We start from the raw sequence: 24,698 nt of genomic DNA on the forward strand, positions 1-24,698 counted from the left end.
TCACCATCTACTTGACAGAAAACCTAAGTCTCTCCTTAGTCTGCTACAAGAAATAGCCCATTGCTTGTTTTTCACAGAACAATTGTGCACTTAGCTAAAAATTGAGCACAGGGCCGGGTGCGATGGTTCACGCCTGTAATCTCAGCACTTTGGGAGGCCGAGGTGGGCGGATCACAAGGTCAGGAGATCAAGACCATCCTGGCTAACACGGTGAAACCCCGTCTCTACTAAAAATACAAAAAATTAGCCGGGCGTGGTGGCAGGCGCCTGTAGTCCCAGCTACTTGGGAGGCTGAGGCAGGAGAATGGCGTGAACCTGGGAGGCAGAGCTTGCAGTGAGCCAAGATTGCACCACTGCACTCTAGCCTGGGTGACAGAGCGAGACTCTGTCTCAAAAAAAAAAATTGAGCACATAATCCATTTAGCTAAAATTGTGCACATAATCTTGATAGGGAGTAATTTAACCTTTTTTTTTTTTTTTTTTTTCTGGAGACACGGTCTTGCTATTTTGCCCAGGCTAATTTCTAACTCCTGGGCTCAAATGATCCTCCCACCTCAACCTTCCAAAGTGCTGGGATTACAAGCAGGAGCCACCATACCTGGCCACAATTTTTATTAAAATTTAAAATGCACATATCTTTTGATAATGTGAAAGTTGCAGACATTAGGATGAAATCACCTTTGTCAGACCCAGACAAAATAGAGACAAAAAGAGTCCTTGATTCCAAGGACTTTCTAAAAACCCCACAAGAAACCCTTTCACGCCCTTCATGCAACTCCTGCTTTCACATGGTTTATCACTGCCATTCTTTAGGACTGCAGTAATTCAGATAAGATGCACTCAAAAGAACACTTGCCCAGTAATGGCATCTCCACCAATGAACTGACAACATGGCTTTGAGCCTCTGGAACCAATAAACTCAGTTTCTAAGCAGCTTGTGTGAACCTCTCCCTTTTTGCTAATAAAAGCTTCCCTTTACCCTTCCCTCACTGGATGTACTGGTAGTTTGCCAGTGCATTCCAAATTATGATACTCCTTTCTTATTCCCTAATAAACTCGTCATATTTGGAGATAATTTTCTCTAGTGTCTTTTTCTTAGGTTGACAATATAGTAATTCCACTTCTAGAAATCTACCAAACTCACACAAGTACTCTAAGTTAAATGAAAAGAAGACTGTTTATGGTGTACAATTTAAAACTTATTGTTTATTTCCAAAATTTTCCATTTAGTATTTTTGGACTGCAGTTGGCCACAGGCAACTGAAACTGTGGAAAGTAAAGCCATATATAAGAGGGATGACTTTATAGAAAAATTGCTATTTGAGTGTTATAACACACATCAGTCCACTAAAGGCTCTGAAGTCCTGTAGTAAAGCATTTCCCAACCTTAATGGAATACTAAACCCTTTCTGATAGGACATCTATTAACATGCTGCAGAACAAATTCTGAGAAATGTTCACCTAATTTTTTTTATGTTATTTTTTTGAGACAGAGTCTCGCTGCGACGCCCAGGCTGGAGTGCAATGGCACTCTACATCATGAATTTAGATACATATCAATAATTAGTGCTATAAAAACTTGGAACTGCACATTATTCCTTTGTACAAGGCAGCATTTTAATTTTAAATATTATATATAAAATACCTGAAGGTTATGCTCAAAGCAGGTCAGGGTGTGATTAAATAGATTAAGGAAATATACTGTGCTGTTTGATAATTCTTCACTGTTGTTTGTTAAACAATCTGTCAAAAAAATTCAAAAAGTATATTAATATAACTCAAGGAACGATTATATGTTGTCATTCATCTCTAAGCTATCAGCTTCGTTTCATACTACAGTAATTTCTTTATTCAAACAAGCATGAATTTTTCAAATATATGAAGCTTACTCCTTTTATTTTCCAAAAGTTAAAAAAAGTCATAACCATTTTCATGAACATCTTAAAATAATCACATACTCTCTTCTTTTCATAAAAATATACCAAATAAAATTCAAATGGACTTTTCATGGCACAAGGTCATAATCACGGAATATCAGCTATCAAATTCTGCCTTAACGGTGCTATTTAGGCATAAGACTGTTTACCCTGCATTAATTTTACTGAAACTCATATGCCTTATCATTTTTTGTGTCAAATTTCATAGTTCTCTGCATCTTCCAACTTCACTAATGAGTCATTTATTGTACCTAACGGGGTAACTTTTAAAATTTGCTCTTTCTAATCCATCACGAGTTGGGAGCCCAGAGAAACAAACTGGTGAGAATTTTGCCTAAAATACTGACGTGGGGGCTTCAAGTAAAGTCTAGAAACAAAACTGTTTTACATTTTTAAAAATCCTACATAAATGGTATTTCTCTGCAACTGGCTATTCTTGCTTAGAGTTAGCTCAAGTTCACTCATCCCTTTTATTTTCTATATATATGTATATCACAATTTATGTATCCATTTTCCCTTCTTCAGAGAATAATCTATTCATTTTTTTTTTTTTTAAGAAACGGGGTCTTGCTCACTTGCCCAGGCTGGAGTGCAGTGGCACAATTGCAGCTCATTGCAGACTTGAACTCCTGGGTGCAAGTGATGTTCCCACCTCAACCTTCCAAAGTGCTGGGATTACTTAAAGGCATGAGCCATTGCGCTCAGCCAGGGAACCTAGTCTTTATCCTCAGGTAAACCTTTGTCTTTACCTCTCCTTGTGTTCTCAGCCTGCTATCTCCAATCGAGGTTCAACTGCCTGGTTCCAGATCTTGGAACTTGTGGTCAGCCATTTCCATCTGACTGTCCTAGAATCCTTGCCCTTTTTATCTTCCACATACTCATAGACATTTTCATCCCTGGACAGTCCCCATCTACTTTCTGTACTGTCAGTCTGGTTATAGAATACTACTACAGAAATTCTAAAATGATAATGAAGGGACTCAATTCAAATTCATGTGTTCTGATCTCAGGGCAACAAAATGATCCTTGTAGATGCCCTACTAATTACTCTACAAGGGATGTTCCACATATTTTCTAATCTCTAGTCCCAGCCCTACTCTTGTTCCCCTTAATTTCAATAGATGGCTTTGTATTATGCCCACCTTATTTAGAAATTCAGGGCCATCAGATAGGATCTCTCTCAACTGGAAGTGGAAAGACAACATGCAAAGCTACTGCAATTACCCAGGAGAAAGGCAGCAGGGCAAGTAGAATTCGTGGAGAAAAGAGAGACTGACTAGGTAGACACTAGGATATGACACACTAAGGGACATCCATGACTCTGATAGACAACAATCACTACAACGAAAGTTAACACTTACTAAATACTTGCTATGTTCTAAGAACTATGCTTACACTGCACTTTAAACACATTTGCCCATTGAATTCTTGCAGTGATTCCATGAGGCAAAAATTACCATTATCTCCATTTTATAAATAAGGAACAGAGATAGGTTTAGATAAATTAAGGAAGTTGCCCAAGGACATAAAACTGGTTAAGTAAAAAGCTAGACTCTGTACTCAGTCTGATTCTTGAGGCTGCACTCTCAAACACTGCAAAATAAACATATTTATATCTACATTCTAAACCATCAAAAGTTCAAGACTCAGAATCTATAAATACATGCCACTGCCTACTCCCTCCACTACCCATAGATATCTTACACCATACAGGGATTCAGGCAGTCCCCACCAAGTGATCAGAGTTAGCAACTGAGATGAAATCTAAACCTGGTAGACAGGGGGCAGACAGCACAGTAAAGCTCCTTTGTGCAAATCAGAAAAAGATATTCCCTCTGGGTGGATAAATTACAAAAGGTCATTCCTGCCTCCAGAAGCTAAGCTGGAATTCAACACAGCCCTCTTGTGCAGGGCTCCTTCTGCACCCATTGTACACAGGACCCTCTTGGTAAACCTATTTCTGGAGTTGTCCCCTTTCTGAACTCACATAATCTACATTCTCTGAAGCTTTGTCTTCTCCAGAACATGAATCTCATTCTAACTTCTCACCCTTATTTAAAAAATCTGAGGGATCACTACAAATTAGGAAACTAAGCCACAGAAATAGGTGATATGCTGATGATCATACTACAAGTTAATAAGCCATTGAAATAAAAATAGGCCAGCACAGTGGTTCACACCTGTGATCCCAGCACTTCGGGAGGCAGGCGGATTGCCTGAGTCCAGGAGTTCGAGACCAGCCTGGGCAACATGGTGAAAACCTGTCTCTACAAATAATACAAAATTAGCCAGGCATGGTGGCATGCATCTGTGGTCCCAGTGGCTTGGGAGGCTGAGAGGGGAGAATTGCTTCAGCTTGGGGAGGTCAAGGCTGCAATAAGCTGTGATTGCACCACTGCATTCCAAGCTGCATGAAAGAGTAAGACCTTGTCTCATAGCCCCTCTTAATGCTAGTTTAATATCATCATGAAGTAGCCCGCAATCCTTTTAGGGATGAGGCAGAGTTGATATAAATAAAAACAAACAATTACATAGTTTTTGTACATGTTTACAAAAACAATTATATAGTTTTTGTAGTTGATGTGTTGCAGGGAAGTTGAGGGAACACAATTTTATTCACAACAGTTGTACATCTGTGTTATAATGAGCTATGTCATGACAACTGACATACATAATATAGGGATAAAAGGGGTCCACATACTGCCTGCAAAAGTAGTATAAAGTGCATTATCATGAGAGAGCAATAGCAAATTTCTTCTATACAAGATACATAATTAAAACAAATAATTTTTTAAAAAAGTAATTTATAAAGAAAGCTTCTCTGAAGAACAAAAGAACTTAATTTCTTCTATCTTATTGACAGTCATTTACTTTTTATGTAAAATAATTTGAAAATTAAACTAAAATCCAATATAGACTGGTCATCTTGTTAAGTACTACATTAATGCAGTACCGTCAAAACTTTTTCAATGATCATTAGACGGTGGTAACATAAAGCATAAAGCAGTTCATTTATATAATGGGGTTAAAAAGTCTTCATTATTAAAAAGCCGTGACTTTCTGAATTGAAATAACAGATCTCTAGTAAATTCCTTTTTTATCTTTTTGCAGGAATTGGGAGCTTAAGATTATAAACAGTGAGAAGCTATATGTTTTAGAAATTGGTGAGTTAAAGAATATTAATAATAATAAAGCTTTGTTTAAGCACAAAGTGAAGTGGTCACTATGAATTTTCTTCATCTTAGATAATCAATGGAGCCTCATCAAGGACAGATTAGCAGAGTGGCTTTCTCAGAGAAGGCTCAGGCATCAGCTTGAGAGTCATTCTTTCTTTTTTTTTTTTTCTGAGACAGAAGAATCTCACTCTGTCACCCAGGCTGGAGTGCAGTGGCATAATCTCAGCTCATTGCAGCCTCCACTGTGCCCAGCCTCAAGAGGCATTCTTAAAGGTATTAAGGATTCAAGTTAAGACCTTACAGAGAAACCTACTAAATTATCATAACAGGAATTATGCATCTTTAAATAAAGCATTTGGCATCTCTTAGGAATTTTACAAAGATCTTTGCTGTTTTTCAAAACTAGTTTTATAGAAAATGGCAGAGATAATCACCAATTTAAGGTAAGCTTCAGAAAATAAAAATAAACTACAGAAACTTTGTACCTAAATGACCTAATTAAGTTTAACAAATACGAAAACTAAGATACTTTATAAGATACAAATAATATGATTATAACGCTTAGTACATTTCCCTCTGGATAAAATACAGGAAAGAAAGGTTTTGGGCCAGGTTCGGTGGTTCACGCCTGTAATCCCAGCACTTTGGGAGGCCAAGGTGGGTGGATCACGAGGTCAGGAGATTGAGACCAGGGTGAAACCCCGTCTCTACTAAAAATACAAAAAAAACTAGCCAGGCGTGGTGGCGGGCACCTGTAGTCCCAGCTACTTGGGAGGCTGAGGCAGGAGAATGGCGTGAACCCGGGAGGCGGAGCTTGTAGTGAGCCAGGATCTCGCCACTGCACTCCAGCCTGGGCGACAGAGCAAGACTCGTCTCAAAAAAAAAAAAAAAAAAAAAAAAAAGAAAGGTTTTGGTTAATTGACCTTCTGGTTAACCATTAAGTACTATTGTTGTTGCTTTTTAAAGCATCAAGACATACATTTTTGTATTAATTGAAAGTTAGTTTTCCTTTGATGAATCAGAATATACATCGGGATTACACAGTGGTTCAACAGCATCATTATGCTCATTAATTATCACTGAGATCACCTTTATCACTGAAGATATAGGTTGCTCATAAAGAAAGAGTTTTCAGTGTGTAAGAACAAATACCTGAACTGATAATTTTGAGGCCTATCTTATTACTATAATGCTTCATACTGGATACTGCTTACCAAAGAACCAAAACACTAAAGCAGTCATGAACTCATCAAATCTGGTCATTCTGCTGATTATTTAACTGTTGTATGCACAAGATAAGCAAGAAAGGTCTCATTAACAAGGCTATCCCTATGTCAACAATATACAGCTTTAAAATTCTGAGAAACCTTTAATATACTCTCTACTTTTTAGCAGTCATTCTCCATCAGAAACAGCTAGTTTCCATGTTATTTGTAGTATGAGTAGAAAGAGTTGCACTCTTAACACTTCTTTTGACCTTCCATCGATTTTCAATAACCAGTTTCCTACCAAGACTAATACCATTTGAAGACACAGGAATTCTGAGGAGAAAAGGGATGGGAGTAGTACATGGATGGCATTCTCTCCTCTCTTGGATTCCTAGCCTCCCTTTCATGAATAATAACTGCAGAGACTAGAAGCCACCCCTATTTCAAGCTAAATTAAGCAGAACAGAAGGATAGTTTTGGGCAGTATACTCATTTTAATAATATTCTTTCTAGTAATATTTTGCCTTTTATGTTTTTACATTTTTTTTGTTATTTAATAATATTATTTTACAAAAATTCTAATAGCCCCTGTGATGGTCTGAATGTGTCACCCAAAATTGAGACGTTGAAACTTGATGGCCAATACAATAATATCAAGAAGTGGGGCCTTTAGGAAGTGACTAGGTCATGAGGGTTCCTTCTTCACAAATGGGATTTACTCTTCCACTCTTCTGCCACGTAAATGGGATGACGAATGACGATAATTTTTAATGCATAATTCTGGAAAATGAAATAGCTAATCTCTCTAACCACATCTGACATACAAATACTCATCACAGATTTGAACATTCTGTTAAATTTTTAAAATTTCTATATATTTTTGAATAGGTATTCAATGTATATGGCATAAAATCCAAAGGGTACAAATGCAAATACAGTGAAAACTAAATCTTCCTTCCTTTCCTGCCCACGCAGCTATCCAACTGCCTTCCCTCAAAATACATATGTATTTTTAGAACACAAAATATCATACTTCTCTGTACCTCGCTTCTTTTACCTGAGACCATATGTCTGGGCCAAATTAATTTTAATTGGGAAGAGTCTTTTAAGTAAGTCATATCTAATTGCTTAGCATTTTATTTGGTCCTCAGAAATTCAATGTAAGGAATATTTTCAAGATAGGATGCCTCACAGAAGAACAAAATACCCTAAGAATTTATTCTAAAGCATTTTATACCTGCCATACTGAGTAAATATGCAGTAAAACGTTTTCTTTTCAACTAACTGGTGAAAAAAGGTCTGTACTTCGAATTAGTGAAATCTTTATTACAAAACACCTTTTAAGCCAGGCACAGTGGCTCACACTTTCAATCTCAGCACTTTGGGAGGCCAAGGAAGGAGGATTGCTTGAGTCTAGGAATCTGACACCAGCCTGGGCAACATGACAAAACACCATCCCTATTAAAAACACAAAAATTGGCCAGGCATCCTGGTGCTGCCTGTAGCCCCAGATACTTGGGAGGCTGAGGCTGGAGGATCACTTGAGCCCTCAAGAGGTAGAGGCTACAGTGAGCTGAGATTGTGCCACTCTATTCCAGCCTGGGCAACAGAGCAAGACTCTGTCTCAAAAATCAAACAAACAAAAACATCTTTTAAAGAAAAAAAATGCCCTGCCTCTTCTAAGTATATACATTTAGTCACATCCATCAAAAGAAGTGAACCCCTGGCTCGTCTGAAGGTAGTGAGTTATCTCAATTAATTGTTCACAGTCGGTTATAGATCAAACTCCTTGTTCTACTCTTTCCCCTCTTCTCACTGCTACACTTGACTAGTCTTAAAATAAAATTAAAAAATAAAGAAGTGAATCCCAGTATATATCCACTTATTCCAATTAACTGATTTTAAATTATTTATAATTAACATATTTTTCTATGTTAATGGATTTTTCTAAAAAGCTTAAGAATACTTAAAAACAGGTCTACATATGTTAAGCAAATGCTCTTCAATTATATTTATACTAGAAAATTTTACTCTGAAAAGTAAAGAATACGCCAAAAAAAAAAAGTTGTGTTAATCAAGCTTCGGAAACAAAATTTTAAAAGTCAATATTCAATATACCATGGTATACTGACAAGGGAAAAAAACTGGCCGGGGCTTCTTATCCCATTTTAGTTTTTCTTCATATGAACTAAACAAAAAGACAAGTCTTTATAAAAGCTAAGCTACTTAAGGACTTATAGGTACACAAATTTTTAATCTATCCTTCTATTTCCAAGGCCCCTCCCTATTTCATATTTTCTTTCCTTCTTGCCTAAACTATAGCAGTAAACTTCTTACTGGTCTCTCTTTCTTCCAATGAGGTTCCATGAAAAAAGGATCTTTGTAGGTTTTTTCTTTTTTTTTTTTTTTTTTTTTTTAAGGCTTAGAAAGTGCTAGGTTAAATGATGTTTAAAAAACCTTTTTCTTTAAGACAGGGTCTTGCTCTGTTGCCTAGGCTGGAGTGCAGTGGCGCAGTCATAGCTCAATGCGGCCTCCAACTCCTGGGCTCAAGCACTCCTCTCACCTCAGCCTCCCAGGCAGCTGGGACTATAGGCGTCTGCCACCATGCCCAGCTAATTTATTTCTTTTCTTTTCTTTTTTTTGTAGAGACTTTGTCTCTACAAAAAATGTTGCCCAGGCTGGTCTTGAACTCCTGGGCTCAAGCAATACTACCACCTTGTCCTCCTGAAGTGCTGGGATTACAGGTGTGAGCCTCTCCATTGAGCCAAAAAAAATCCTTTTAAAAAAATCTCAATGCATTTAATATTCCAGGTGCATTGTAAATCCCAAAGATATTACAACATACAGTAGTCAACTTTTTTTTTTGGAGATGGAGTCTCGCTCTATCGCCCAGGCTGCAGTGCAGTGCCACAATCTCGGCTCACTGCAAGCTCCGCCTCCCGGGTTCATGCCATTCTCCTGCCTCAGCCTCTCCAAGTAGCTGGGACGCCCGGCTAATTTTTTGTATTTTTAGTAGAGACGGGGTTTCACTGTGGTCTCCATCTCCTGACCTCGTGATCCGCCCGCCTCGGCCTCCGAAAGTGCTGGGATTACAAGCGTGAGCCACCGCGCCCGGCCATCAACTCTTATCTTCAAGGGATATATTCCAAGACCCCCAATGGATGCTTGAAACCAAGTATTGCACCAAACCTTCTATACACTATGGTTTTTTTTATTTCTATGTTTTTTTTCAAGTATAGTACCAAACCTTCTATATACTATGGTTTTTTTCTGTTTTCTGTATCATACCCATGATAAAGTTTAATTTATAAATTAGGCACAGTAAGAGATTAAAAACAAAAACTAATAATTATGTTACTATTATTAAAGAATTAGTAAGTAAACTAAGGGTTACCTGAACACAATTAGTGCCATACCATTACAGATGACCTTATAACCAAGATGCTCCTGAGTGCCTCACAGGAGGGGCAGCGTCTACAGCATAGATACGCTGGACAAAGGGATGATTCATAGCCCAAGTAGATGAAGCAGGATGGCATGGGATTTCACTATGCTACTCAGAATCATACACAATTTAAGATTATAAATTGTTTACTTCTGAAATTTTCCATTTAATATTTTTGGACTGCAGTTGACTGCAGTAACTGAAACTACAGCAAGTGAAACCATGGCTAATCCTATATAATCATAATAGGAGAATACTGTATAAGCCTTTCTTTTCTTTTTTTTTCTTTTGTTGTTGTTGTAGACAGGGTCTCGTTCTGTTGCCCAGAGTGGGGTGCAGTGGCACAATCATGATTCATTGCAGCCTTGACCTCCCAGGCTCAAGTAATCCTCCCATCTCAGCCTCCCAAGTTGCTGGGACTACAGGCACATGCCAAGTCCAGCTAATTTTTTATTTTTTGTTGAGACAAGGTTTTGCCATGTTGCCCAAGCTGGTCTTGAACTCCTAGGCTCAAACAGTTCTCCCACCTTGGCCTCCCAAAGTGCTGGGATTACAGGTGTGAGCCACCATGCCTGGTCTATAATCCCTTCTTAATAATATGGTGATATTCTAAGCAGTATAAAAAATGTTGGCCCAAATAGTAAACTACTCTATCAGTCAAGGTCCTACTTTCCGTTGCCAACTTTACCTCCCACTATGCTTCCTGGAACATCTGTTGCCTCTGCCCATACCACTACCTGCAATGTCCTTCTCTCATTTCTACTTTTTTTTTTTTTTTTAAGACAGGGTCTTGCTCTGTCACCCAGGCTGGAATGCAGTGGCACAATCATATCTCACTGCATCCTTGAATTCCTGGGCTCAAGGGATCCTCCTGCCCTAGCCTCCCAAGTAGCTAGGACTACAGTCACACACCACCATGACCACCTAATTAAAAATAGATATATATTTTGTAGAGACGGGGGTCTCACTATGTTCCCCAGGCTGGTCTCAAACTCCTGGGCTCAAGCAATTCTGCCTTGGCTTCCCAAAGTGCTGGGATTACAGGCGTGAGCCACCTCACTGGTGTCATCTCTACTTATTGAAATCATGTCCAATAGTACAGGCCTAGGTTCAAAAGGTAGCTCCTCCAGGAAGTCATTTCAAATTCTCCCCCGTAAGATTTATTTTCTTCTTCCTCCGAGGACTCTGTAACTTTATTAAAGCATTTATGTGTCTCTCCTAGGTTGTATTTGTAAATATATCTTTCTCACTCACTAAATTATAAGACTTGAAAAATAAGAACTGCCTAGCACATAGTTGGTATTCAAAACATCATCTGAATTGGAATAGTGATTTTAATTTTTCCAAAGAATATCTAAAAACAGATCTTATTTTATTACACAATTACACACAAACCTGCAAAGAAGGTAGAACAGATATCATCATCCCACCCCACCCCCTGCCACACACCACTTGACAGATTACTGTAAACATCATAATTATTATTATACTAAACAGTTAACATTTCTTGAACGTTAAATATGTGTCAGGCATTGGGCTAAGTGCTTTACACAATTTATTTCATTTCATTCTCAAGGCGACTATGTAAGATAGGTTCTATCATTACCACCAATTTACAGATGAAGAAACTGAACTTCCAAGAGGCAAAGTTTTTCTCCCATATCTGACAGCTAGTAGGTTAGGGCTAGTAAATGGCAGAACTTAGAATCAAACCCAAATCTGTCTAAATCCAAAGCTCACAGTAACTGCTACACTTTTCTGCCTTTCGCTATTTGCTCAGTTGCCATTAATAAACCACGGTGTCCATGACAGTTTATTTAAACTTAGCAATAAAAAGTATTGTCCAGCTTCAAAGATCTCAAAATTCACTAAAATAAAATCTGACATCTGTACTACTGAACCATAACTGCAACATGAAAATGAAAGAATTACTTACTTGCACAATTTGCCTCCTGCCATGTGGTATTAAAAAACTCTGAGAGAATCACAACTATTTGCATTCTATCTGCCATTAAGAGACTTCTGGCACAACTCTGACTCTCTGAAGTATTCTGTAACAAAAAGAAGACAGAAAAATACAATCTGAGTATTTTTAGACTTTGCAAACAACTTGAGGCAAAAACCTTACAAAAATAACATTATAAGCTTTTTAACATTTTGTTTGATATGATCAGATAATGTTAACAATAATAACAATGAAAATAAAGTAATTAGCAGCTAACATTTATTGGTACTAGGTTCACTTGTAAAGGAAGAAAATCTTTGTTATCTAAATAGTTTGTACCCAGATGGAAAAATATGCTTTTGTAGATCATTTTAATAATGAAAGAAACTCATGCTATGCAAATAATAAATCCAAGTTCCCAAATCATTTGATCCTTATCTATTTCCTTTCCCTTGTGCCCCAAGCAAGGAACTAAGTCCTGCTGACCCTTGATTCTTTCAAAGTTATTTAACTCCTACTATTTACTAGGCACTATAAAAATCCTGAAGTTCTGAGGATATAAAAAGTATAAAAGAATGCCATCAATTCTGGGGCTCTGAGAACCTCTTGCAGATACACAGACAAGGAGTTATACAGTGATGAATAATAAAAGAGAGTGGTAACTCCTGGGAAACAAATGATCAGTCGTGTGGGAGAAGAAATGGAAAAAAGGAGAAAAGAGGGAGAAAAGGAAGAATTTCTGCTTCAAAATATTTGCTGATGTTCATTTTGGGAAGGTCATCTTCTTTGTAGCTTAGTTTTGTCATCCCATTAAAAGGTACATTTGAATGAGTGCTTGCTTTTAAAATAGTGAATTGAACAAAACATTTGATTTATTATTATTATTATTATTATTTGAGACAGAGTCTCACTCTGTCACCCAGGCTGGAGTGTAGTGGCAAGATCTCAGCTCACTGCAGCTTTTGCCTCCCAGGTCCAAGCGATTCTCATGCCTCAGCCTCCTGGGTGGCTGGGACTACAGGCGCATGCCACCACACCCAGCTAATTTTTGTGTTTTTAGCAGAGACGGGGTTTCACTATGTTGGCCAGGCTGATCTTGAACCCCTGACCTCAAATGATCCACCCGCCTCGGCCTCCCAAAGTGCTGGGATTACAGGCATGAGCCACTGCACCTGGCCATGAACAAAACATTTTAAAAGACTCTTTTTTAGAATTACCTTCTGAGCAATACCAGTCATAGAAGAAAATTTTCTATTATCACTTTTTTTTTTTTTTTTTTTTTTTTTTTTTGAGATTGAGTCTCACTGTATCGCCCAGGCTGGAGTGCAGTGGCACAATCTCAGCTCACTGCAACATCTGCCTCCTGGGTTCAAGCGATCCTCCTGCCTTAGCCACCCGAGCAGCCAGGACTACAGGCACGTGCCACCATGCCTGGCTAATTTTTATTTTTAGTACAGACGGGGTTTCACCATGTTGGCCTGACTGGTCTCGAACTCCTGACCTCAGGCGATCCACCTGTCTCAGCCTCCAAAAGTGCTGGGATTACAGGCATGAGCCACCATGCCTGGCCTATTATCACTTCTTAAGTAGAAGTAATAATACTGTATTAATACAAGCCTGGGTCACTAGCTAGTGACCTTGGGCAGCTGACCCAACCTCGCTAAGGTTCAGTTTCAAAACCAGGGGCCCTACAGTTACTGTATTAAGTGAAATAGCATACATTAATCACTCAGTGCACTGTCTGGTACACAGTACGGATATATGCTATCTCACCTAGCTACCACGCTGCCAACCTGAAGTGCTCTAAGTAGGTTTAGTTGGATAAATGTAATTAGTTGGTTAAGTTGAATCTTCATAAGTAGGTGACTGGCTATTTTAAAAATCAATACAGTAGAGCCTGTATGAGTGTTCAATATGTGGGATAGTTCAGTTGAGGAAGATTATCAATGTAGTTTTGAGAAATTAGGAAAGAGTTCATGAAGGAAGCAGGATATGAACTAAGCTCTATATTGAGGAAGAGAAGAGGATTCAAAAAATAGAAGGATTCAAAAATAGAAGAATTAAATGATCATGGGGTGAAAGTGATAATGATTATGTGGTATTCGGAGAGTATTCAGTAGTCTATGAAAGTAGGCTATTAAAGGGCTAAGTTAGAACAAGATTATGAGAGGCCTTGAGGGTCATGAGAGTTAGCCAGTGAGAAATTCTTTTAAGATTTATGAGGAGGGTGTCATGAAAAGCAGTTTCAGGAATATATCTTTAGGCCGTGATATGTAGGGTGAGGAGGCAGGGAGGCTCATTACATTACTTCCATAGCTCAGGTATAATGAAAGGATGATGGCAACAGTGAGGACAGAAAGGAAATTATTAATAATCCAACTGATGATGAGGTACTTATTTAGTACTTACCAGTTCTAAATGTTCCAACTGCATTTCCTTATTTAATCCTCATAACAACTCTATGAAATAGGTAGTGTTAGCTGGGTAGAGGGTAAACTATCAGAGGTGACTGAGAAAGAAGAATTGGAGAGATAAAGAAAAATAAGGACAGCATGATGTCCTGTAAATCAAGGAAAAGGGAAGGGGTGGTTATTTGTGTCAAATCCTGCTGAGAGAATTGGAGGTACATCTGTCAACACTGGCAGTATTGGTGACACTAACAAGAATGAATTTGATGGAGTCCTTGGGTGTGAAAGTGAGATCAGAGTGGGTTGAATAGGGATTGGAAGATGAGGACGTGGGAAGAGTGAACCTAGACAACTGCTGAAGAGTTTGGCCTTGATGGTGAGATAAGAAAGAGAGGTCACTAAAGAGCAATGTGGGACCCATGCGTCATTACCCTGATGCATGGTTTCTTAAAGCATGATATCCACCTATATATGTTTAGGTTTCTCTTCTGGACAGATGTCCCTTTAAAATGGAAACTGTCACATCTTTGTATTCCCAACACCTCGCCAAGTGACCAAAAAATCAATGGTCCTTGCTTATACTTAGAACTCTTAATACTCAAATCTATCCTAACCACTTAGCAGAACCCTAATCATCATGAAGCCAGCCATTTCCTTTGATCATGCCTGCACCCAGGAAGTCAGGAGCTGCTGGCAAAAAATTAACAACACAGATTAATTCCACAGTAAATCCATAATCCCAAACCATACCCCTCACTTTTCTGTCTGCTCATTCTCTCCTTTTTACAACCGCTATTTCAAATCCTCTCCACTCTCCCAGAAACTGTGATCTCTCTCCCACTCTCTACTCTCAAAAGAAGATCTAGCCTCCTGGATAATAGAAGCCTTCGAGCTGAAACTCTAACCTGCCTACCTCCACATGCAACCTCTCCTTCTACCCTCCTATTATGGTGGGGAAGGCACCTGCCCCTTTCAAGGCCCATCTCTCTGAGGATGCCCTAGATCTCATCTACCCTGCGTTTTCTGGAAACTGACCTTGTCTGCTTCCCACTCCCTCCTACAGAATCTTCACCTTCTCCAAAGGACCCTTACTATCAACATTTAAACATGTCCAGCTCTCTCCCATCTTGGGCAAGGAAGAAGGGAAGGCAGGACAGAGGAATGGAGGGACAGGGGAATGGAAAGAAATGATAGAAAGTCGGCCTGGCACCGTGGCTCACGCCTGTAATCCCAGTACTTTGGGAGGCTGAGGCAGGCAGATCACCTGAGGTCAGGAATTTGAGACCAGTCTGGCCAACCTGGTGAAACCCCATCTCTACTAAAAATATAAAAATTAGCTGGGTGTGGTGGTGCACACCCATAGTCCCAGCTACTCGGGAGGCTGAGGCTGGAGAATCACTTGAACCTGGGATGGTGGAGGTTGCAGTGAGCCAAGATTGTGCCATGCACTCCAGCTTGGCTGACAGAGCGAGCCTCTGTCTAAAAAAAAAAAAAAAGAGAGAGAGAGAGAAATGAAAGAAAGCCTCTGAGTCCCACACTGCTCTTTAGCGACCTCTCTTTCTTATCTCCCCATCAAGGCCAAACTCTTCAGCAGTTGTCTAGGTTCACTCTTCCCACGTCCTCATCTTCCAATCCCTATTCAACCCACTCTGATCTCACTTTCATACCCAAGAACTCCATTAAATTCACTCTTGTTAGTGTCACCAATACTGCCAGTGTTGACAGATGTACCTCCAATTCTCTCAGCAGGATTTGACACAAATAACCACCCCTTCCCTTTTCCTTGATTTACAGGACATCATGCTCTCCTCATTCTTCTTTATCTCTCCAATTCTTCCTTCTCAGTCACCTTTGAGAGTTTACCCTCTACTTAATCTTAAACTCTTAGTGTTCCTACTCATTCTTCAGGTATGTTCACCCATGTCATAATTTCAAATGCCATCTTTACGCCAACACTCCCAAAGGTGTTATCTACAGTCCAGTCCTCTAGATGTGTATATTCAACGACATAGGCAATCAATATATCCACTTAGAAAGCTCATAAACACCTCAAAATCAACAAGTTCAAAACTGAGTTAATGATCTTCATCCACTAAACAGACTCCTCCCTCCAGCTCAGTAAATGACAACCCTATTCACTAAGCTGCTCTTATTAAAGCCCTGGAAATCATCACTACCTTTTCCTTACTCCCCACATTCAACTAACCTCCAAGCCTGTTATTTCTGCCTCCTAAGTATCTCTGAAATCTACCCATTTCTCCACATCATGATGGCCCCCACACAGCCTAGACACCACTGTGTCTCACACCACTGCAACAGTCTCCTAATCCATCTCCCCACATATCTTCTTCCCCTACCCTCCCCAGCCCCCACCCTCTCCATTTTCTGTCACATAGCCAGCATAGCCTTTTAAAGTACAAATCTGATTATGTCATTCCACAGAATGAAACCCTTCAATAACATCATACTGCTTTAAAATCAAAGTCTAAAATCCTTAACATACCCTACAAGGCCCACATGACCTGGCACCTGTCTACTTCTTTAAGCTCAGACCATGGGTTTCCTTCTTGCTCACTGTGCTGTGTTCTAGACCTCAAATACACCACAAACTCCTTCCCATCTCAGTCTTCATGCCTGCTATTTCTTTACATGTATACCTTCCCTCCCCTGCCCTGTGTTCTCTCAAATTGTAGGTGTCTGCTTTAATCACTGACCATTCTACCTACCCCCAGTCATACTCAAGATCAGTACTCTTGTCATATGCATTGGTAGCATCTGGGTTTTTTAATCAGCAACACTTATCACACATTAATTAAATAATTACTTGTATAATGAGATGCTTAATGTCTGTCTTCAGACTACAAGCTCTGCTCATTCACGCTATATCCCTAGTAGCTACCACAACCTGTACATAACAGGTACTCAAAAATTTTTTTGAATGAATGCAAAAGAAATATTACATTTTCTGATCTCTAATGAAAGACATAGATTATTACACTATGTTCTGATTTTCTCCCTATAGTCCTCAGAATTTGTTATTTAATAATCTATGGTAAAAGTAGATTGAATACTCACCAAATACATAACCCAAATGACTAGCACTTCACAAAGATATATAGATACATAGATATAGATAGATAGATAGGTAGATGGATGGATCTATAGATCTAAATTTTAAACACTATCTAAATTTTAAACAAACCAAGTAGAATAGGACAGAGCCTACCAATTCAGAATCTGAGGGGGCAAAAGCATCCTCAGGACCATTCTGATAATGCTGAATCACAATGAAACTATGTCCCTATCAGTTTAAACTAAAAGGAGAAAGTATGACTCTAAGGAAGAGGGAATCCCTCAGTTCTATCATTCGGGTTTCAGAAATCACTGTATTTTTTACCTTGAGATAGTAAAACTACATGCGATTCCTGTCCCAGAAATTCTAAAAGGAAGTGACAAGAACCTAGGATTCTTATCAGGGAATTCTATTATAGTTAAACTAATTATATTGCTGTACCACATAAATAGCTTACTAGTTTCTGGCTTTGATTCTTTTTTTCTCCTTGTTATACTCCTCTCCTCTCTCAATCAATCCGTGTCCATTCACACTAAAGAAGGGTAGAAAGGATGCCTTGAGATTCAGCTTGTAGGTTTCCCCTGATGAACCAGCCTTGCTCTGTTCCCTCATTTTTTTTTGTTTTTTTTGAGATGGAGTCTCGCTCTGTCACCCAGGCTGGAGTGCAGTGGTGCAAACTTGGCTCACTGAAACCTCAGCCTCCCAGACTCAAGTGATTCTCCCACTTCAGCCTCCTGTGTAGCTGGGATTACAGGCACACACCACTACTCCTGGCTAATTTTTTGTATTTTTAGTAGAGACGGGGTTTTGCCACGTTGGCTAGGCTGGTCTCAAACTCCTGGCCTCAAGCAATCCACCTGCCTCGGCTTCCCAAAATGCTGGGATTACAGGCATAAGCCACTGCATCTGGCTCTGTTCCCTCCTTTAACTTGGCATTCCTTTCACTCTTTTGCTCTAAATTGCTATGGTGCAATTTATAACACTCACTGATATTTTCCTACTTCCCCATATAAGGTACTTTATTTCCCCTAACTATACTGATAGTTTGAGGCCTGAATCTTACCCTTCTTTTCCTTCTTATCCTTTTACCAGCCCAATATTCAAGAATAGTAGGTGCTTCCTAAAAACTACTTTAAATAAAAGACTGAGTCTGAGTCAAACAAAATACATTACACTGGATAGGCTGGCCGTGGTGGCTCACGCCTGTAATCCCAACACTCTGGGAGGCCGAGCCGGGTGGATTGCCTGAGGTCAGGAGTTCGAGACCAGCCTGGCCAACATAGTGAAACCCTGTCTGTACTAAAAATACAAAAATTAGCCAGGCGTGGTGGCGGGCACCTGCAATCCCAGCTACTTGGGAGGCTGAGGCAGGAGAATCGCTTGAACCCGGGAGGCGAAGGTTGCAGTGAGCTGAGATCCCGCCATTGCACTCTAGCCTGGGTAATAAGAGGAAACTCTGTCTCAAAAAAAAAAAAAAAGAAGGGCTGGGTATGGTGGCTCACGCCTGTAATCCCAGCACTTGGGGAGGCCGAGGTGGGCAGATCATGAGGTCAGGAGATTGAGACCATCCTGGCTAACACGGTGAAACCCCGTCTTTACTAAAAATATAAAAAATCAGCCAGGCGTGGTGGCAGGCGCCTGTAGTCACAGCTACTCGGGAGGCTGAGGCAGGAGAATGGCATGAACCTGGGAGGTGGAGCTTGCAGTGAGCTGAGATTGCGCCACTGCACTCCAGCCTGGTCAACAGAGCAAGATTACGTCTCAAAAAAAAAAAAAAAAAAGAAAAAGAAAATACATTACACTGGATAAATAAACCTCCCCAAGAGACAACTAATTCCTTCAAGTTCACTCATGACACATTTTTCCACAGGTTTTTGTTTTTGTTTTTTTTTTTGCGACGGAGTCTCACTCTGTCCCCCAGGCTGGAGAGTGGTGGCACTATCTTGGCTCACTGCAACCTCCACCTCCCGAGTTCAAACAATTCTCCTGCCTCAGCCTCCTGAGTAGCTGCGCACCACCACCCCCGGCTAATTTTTTTTTTTTTTTTTTTTTTTGTATTTTTAGTAGAGGCAGAGTTTTACCATGTTGGCGAGGCTGGTCTCAAACTCCTGGCCTCAGGTGATCTGCCTGCCTCGGCCTCCCAAAGTGCTGGGATTACAGGCATGAGCCACCATGCCTGGCCTCATAAGTTATTATACATGATGGTTCAACTCCCAAACCAGTCCATGTAGCGTTTTAAATCTATAAAGTACCTCAGAACTGTAAAAGTCACACTTTTGAGCTAATGAATCATATCCAGATCTACTGGGGAAATAAGGGGATCCGAGACCGAGGCCTAGGATGAGTTAGAGAGAAAATACAAAAAAAGTTTCCCTGCCTCTTTTCACCTGTTTATCCACTTCCTTTCACATCAGGGTGAGTTGAGCTGGGTACCCAGGTTGCTGGTAGAATCTGAGGGAGAGGAAGGGGGTTTCTACAACTCCCCCGCTGGGAAGCCTCCTCTGGGTAGTGGGGAATTCATATGGAAATTCATATGCAGATTGGGTGATGCCCATAATACTGCACCCTAGAGTTTGAGGTGCTACTTTTAGCCTCTTTTTAATTCCACAGTACCTACACACATGAGAAAAGCATTTGCTGCCTTCAAAGACCCAAACTTTGCATCATGATCCCTGGCCATTCTGCCCACAATAGCACTTGTTTTTTAGAGTAAATGGAACCCTAAAACAACTCATCTTAACCGCTCAACACTGAATATGATGCTATATCGTATCCTGCTGTAGTTGACAGGGACATGTCTTGGGTATTTTATTTTAAAGTGATAGTAAGATATATGTTCCTTGCTATACGCAATGGAAGTGTGCCTGGAAAATACTGCATGTAAGCCTGAATTTATTTACCTTGAAAATATGTCCTTGGCCAGGTGTGGTGGCTCACACCTGTAATCCCAAATCTTTGGGAGGCTGAGGTGGGTGGATTACTTGAGGCCAGGAGTTCGAGACCAGCCTGGCCAACATGGTGAAACCTGTCTCTACTAAAAATACAATAATTAGCCAGGTGTGGCGGTGCACATCTGTAGTTCCAGCTACTCAGGAAGCTGAGGCAGGAGAATCACTTGAACCCAGGAGGCGGAGATTGCAGTGAGCCGAGATGACACCACTGAACTCCAGCCTGGGCAACAGAGCAAGACCTTGTCTCAAAAAAAAAAAAGAAAAAAGAAAAAAAAAACATGCTCTTTACAGAGAGATTGACCACAGAATTTATTTAAATCAAATAAATTCCCCATTTATGTAAAATGACAGATTTTTATTTTATTTTTATTTATTTATTTATTTTGAGATGGAGTCTCACTCTGTTGCCCAGGCTGGAGTGCAGTGGTGCAATCTTGGCTCACTGCAACCTTGGCCTTCCAGGCTCAAGCGATTCTTCTGCCTCAGCTTCCCAAGCAGCTGGAACTACAGACATGTATTGCGATTCTTCTGCCTCGGCTTCCAGAGCAGCTGGGACTACAGGCACATGCAACCACGCCCTGATAATTTTTGTATTTTTAGTAGAGATGAGGGTTTTACCATGTTGGCCACACTAGTCTCGAACTCCTGACCTCAGGTAATCCCCCTGCCTCAGCCTCCCAAAGTGCTGGGATTACAGGCATGAGCCACCGCACACAGCCATGACAGATTTATTTTAAGTAATAACAGGCTGACTTAAAGCAGGATACAACTAGGTACAAATTTATATTTAGTGCAACTATAAACAAGTTTAGACAAGTTTAAATTTACGGAATAATTCCAACCACATTTTCATGAGATTACTTGCTCTCCCCGTAATACAAGAGGAACTTTCTCATTCTCCAATCCCAATGTTATTCCTCATGTTTTTCCTTTACCAAGCATATCCGGCCCACACCTCGTGACTCCCACCAACCCTGACACTAATCTTTTCCTAGTCTAAACTTTATAAAGTACTTAGGGGCAGGAATTGTGTCTGTTATTCTTTTTAAAATTAAGTCCCTCACAGCAGCTACTACACAACTAGAAAACACTCAAGGTACCAAGAATGAAGAGCAGTCTTACAATTTCTTAAAATTTTAACTCCCATTTACTTAGAGGTATTACTATGTTGTTTTCTAAAACCTCCTTTTATCCCCATTTTACAGATTAGTAAACAGGCACAGAGAATGTAAGTAACTTGCCCAGAGTATACCGCTAATAAGCAGAGTGGAACTGGAGTCCTGGCCGCTAGCTCCAGACTGTTCACATCACTAAGATGAAGTCACAGGCAATATCTCTTTTAATTCTTCCAACAGCCGCATTAGGCAGCTGTTCTTTCCACTTTATAGAGGAGGAAACTAAGGTTCTGAGAAGATAATCCAAGGTTACATAGAAGTTGGTGGACATGAACATTTCTGGCTACAAAGCTCAAATTCCTAACCACTACCAGTGTCTCCACCCCACTTGTTTCAGAAAAGGATCCTTCCTGGGAACTCCAGGTGAAGATGAGAAGAAGCTGTGGTGGAGTGGGTGGAGGAGGAGGAAGAGGGTTGGGGAATCAGGACCCCCAAGAAAACCAATCACACCTATATGAACCAAAGATGTCCAACAGCATTCTTGGAAGCAAAAACCCAAATCCCAAGCCCCATAACGGCACCCCCTTTTTCTGATGCCCCAACTCCACAGACCCAGTCCAACCCCTTTTTCTTACTGTTGGGGAAACTATGAGGCCCCCAGCGTTGACCATCATTACATCCTCCTCCTTTCCCAACTCTCCCGCGCCACAGTCCGGGACGTGGTCCTGTACCCACCCCCGCGGCTCGGCTGATGTTGTCCATCTTGCTGACGACCTGTTGGAAGAGGGGGTAGCAGGTCTGACAGACGCGCACGGGCCGGGCGCTGCGCACCAGACACCCTGTCAGCTCTGCGCTGCTGTTGGCGAAGTCCAGCAGGAGCTCCCGGCACTCGGGATCCAGATCCGGCAGGTCCGGGGGCAGCGACAGAGGCCCCAGCCCTCCACCCTGCAGGAGGGACAGGGACAAGTCTTCCACCTCCAGCAACTGCTGCTCCGACAGGAGGTCGTGGAAGACCCTGTGCGGACTGCTGCCGAAGGGGAGGGCGCCCAGGGCCAGCCCCGACCACAGCAGCAGCCCCAGCGGCAGCCACGGCGGCAACGAACACCTCCGCTGGGAGGCTGTCGGGCCCGGCTCCATCACGGGGCTCACACACCCCAGGGCGCCCACCGCCGCCTCTCCGACCCCCGCCGGCACCGCGGACAGCCGCCGCTTCCGGTTTCCGCGGGCGCAGGCCGAGAGCCGGGTCACGAGGAGGGCGCGTCACGGCCCCGCGCCCGGCGCGCGGCGCCCCGCCCCATTGGCTGCCGGCTGCCTCCGGGCCGCGGGCCTTCGCGCGTGCGGGAGCGCGCCCACCCTGCGGCCGCGCGCTCTCCAGCCGGCGTTAGGCGCGGGGCGGGGCAGAGTGGTGCACTGGGGGATCCCGAGCCGAGGCTCTCCAGCCGGTGACTATGCGTACCCACCGCTTTGGACAATTGCATCTCGGGGGTCCTGACCCTAGAACGCCCACCCCTCTGGGAGTTCCGGGCGTCCTACAAGTTTCTTACCTCTCTGGACCGACGACGGCCTCCGCTGTGGAAATGGCCGTTGGCTGCGTTCGCAGAGAGCCAGCTGGCCGGTGCCTCGGCAGATTTTCTGCATGGTGTTCCTTAGCGTAGTTTTTTCCTCGTCCCATTTGGAGACAGTAATAATGCCCGTTGGTTATTATAGGTGGTGGAGACCAGCGGTTTCCAAGCTTTTTGTTTTTGTTTTTTAAAAACAAAACTCAACTGTCTGCCTCAGCGTTGTCAGAACTCTCTGAGATGAGGGAAATATTCTACATCTGCGTTATTAAGGCAGCCACTGGCCACACGTGTGGTGTTGAGCCGGCTGAGGAACTGAATTTTAAATTTAATTTAGGGCCGGGCGCGGTGGCTTACGCCTGTAATCCTAGCACTTTGGGAGGCCGAGGCAAGCAGATCGCTTGAAGCCAGGAGTTGGAGACCAGCCTGGCCAACATGGCGAAACCCCGCCTCTACTAAAAATACAAAAATCAGCCGCTGGGCGTGGTGGCGCAAGCCCGTAGTCCTAGGTTGAGCGGGGAGGATGGCTTGAGCCAGGAGGTCGAGGCTGCAGTGAGCCGAGATTGCGCCACTGTACTCCGGCCTGCACGACAAAGTGAGACCCCATTTCAAAAATAAATATTTAACTTAAATGTAAGTAGCCACATCTGTGTAGTGGCGACTGTACTTGACGCAAGTCTGGTCCTACAGTGGCCAACAAGCAGGTTTGCTTGGAACTGAAGGGGTACCAGGGACGCGGCGCGTTCATTGCTAAAGCCCAGGAAATCCTGGACAAACTGCTCAACTTCAAACTCCTATCCAGTTTCTGACATGCCCGAGGCAATAGCAGGGGACACTCTAAAAAGCATCGTGATACCGTTGCCAGTCTGTAAAAAGAATTTAAGCTCATAACCTGGAAAACAGTTTTCTGACAAGTATCTGACCAACCAACCAGATTGGTAGAAAATTATTTCCGGGCTTTGCGTCATCCTGCTTTTCAGGGTTGTAATTTTTGCCTCGTGAATTGCAGAGCTGCTGCACTAAAGTCTACTTAGCTTAGTGTTCTAATTTATGTTTCTGAGGGTTCTTCAAAAACTTTGTTGTTGTTGTTGTTGTGTATTTTGTTTGGCTTGGTTTTGAGACATAGTCTCGCTAGACTGCCCAGGATGGCCTCGAACTCCTAGGCTCAAGGGATCCTCCTGCCTCGGCCTGCCAAACAACTGGACTACAGGCACAGGCTGCTGTGCACAGCCTGGGGGTTCTTATAGTTACTTTTTACCCCGTCTGTTTGGTTATTGTTTTATGTTCCTAAAGTTGCTTGGGATAGCTAAATTTTGTTTCATTTTTGTTACTAAGAAACTGAATAGTAGGAAATTTGATTTGTGTAACAATAAATGTATTTCCAAAAGAGAAAATAAGTTGTCTTAAGTTTTGCAAAAGTCATCATGTAACTCTTAGGTCTTTCTACGTATTAGAATTATCTTTTCTTTTAAATTCTTTCAAGCACCATCCTGTGTTGCAGGTGGATGTGTAAATTGTTAACTTCTATGGAAATCAATGTGCAGAACCAACAACATTGCAAATGCACGTGCTCTTTTTTTTTTTTTTGAGACGGAGTCTCGCTCTGTCGCCCAGGCTGGAGTGCAGTGGCGCAATCTCGGCTCACTGCAAGCTCCGCCTCCCGGGTTCACGCCATTCTCCTGCCTCAGCCTCTCTGAGTAGCTGGGACTACAGGCGCCCGCCACCACGCCTGGCTAATTTTTTGTATTTTTAGTAGAGACGGGGTTTCACCGTGGTCTCGATCTCCTGACCTCGTGATCCGCCTGCCTCGGCCTCCCAAAGTGCTGGGATTACAAGCGTGAGCCACCACGCCCGGCCATGCACGTGCTCTTTGATGCAGCA

The 24,698-nt window shown here is 41.8% G+C and overlaps 1 protein-coding gene across 1 annotated transcript in view; it reads right to left on the reverse strand.

Annotated features, from left to right (window-relative positions):
* OSTM1 (osteoclastogenesis associated transmembrane protein 1) overlaps positions 1 to 22,500 on the reverse strand; it is a 31,732-nt gene extending 9,232 nt beyond the window's left edge. Inside the window, exons 1-3 of the mRNA XM_003278923.4 lie at positions 21,994 to 22,500; positions 11,703 to 11,817; positions 1,646 to 1,743 (exon numbers count right to left, since the gene is read on the reverse strand). Of these exons, the coding sequence (XP_003278971.2) occupies positions 1,646 to 1,743; positions 11,703 to 11,817; positions 21,994 to 22,395 (615 nt within the window). The 5' untranslated portion in view covers positions 22,396 to 22,500. The remainder of the gene's footprint in view (positions 1 to 1,645; positions 1,744 to 11,702; positions 11,818 to 21,993) is intronic.
* Positions 22,501 to 24,698: the final 2,198 nt, after the last annotated feature.

The sequence above is a fragment of the Nomascus leucogenys genome, chromosome 3, assembly GCF_006542625.1.
Source record: "Nomascus leucogenys isolate Asia chromosome 3, Asia_NLE_v1, whole genome shotgun sequence".
NCBI classification, from domain to species: domain Eukaryota; kingdom Metazoa; phylum Chordata; class Mammalia; order Primates; family Hylobatidae; genus Nomascus; species Nomascus leucogenys.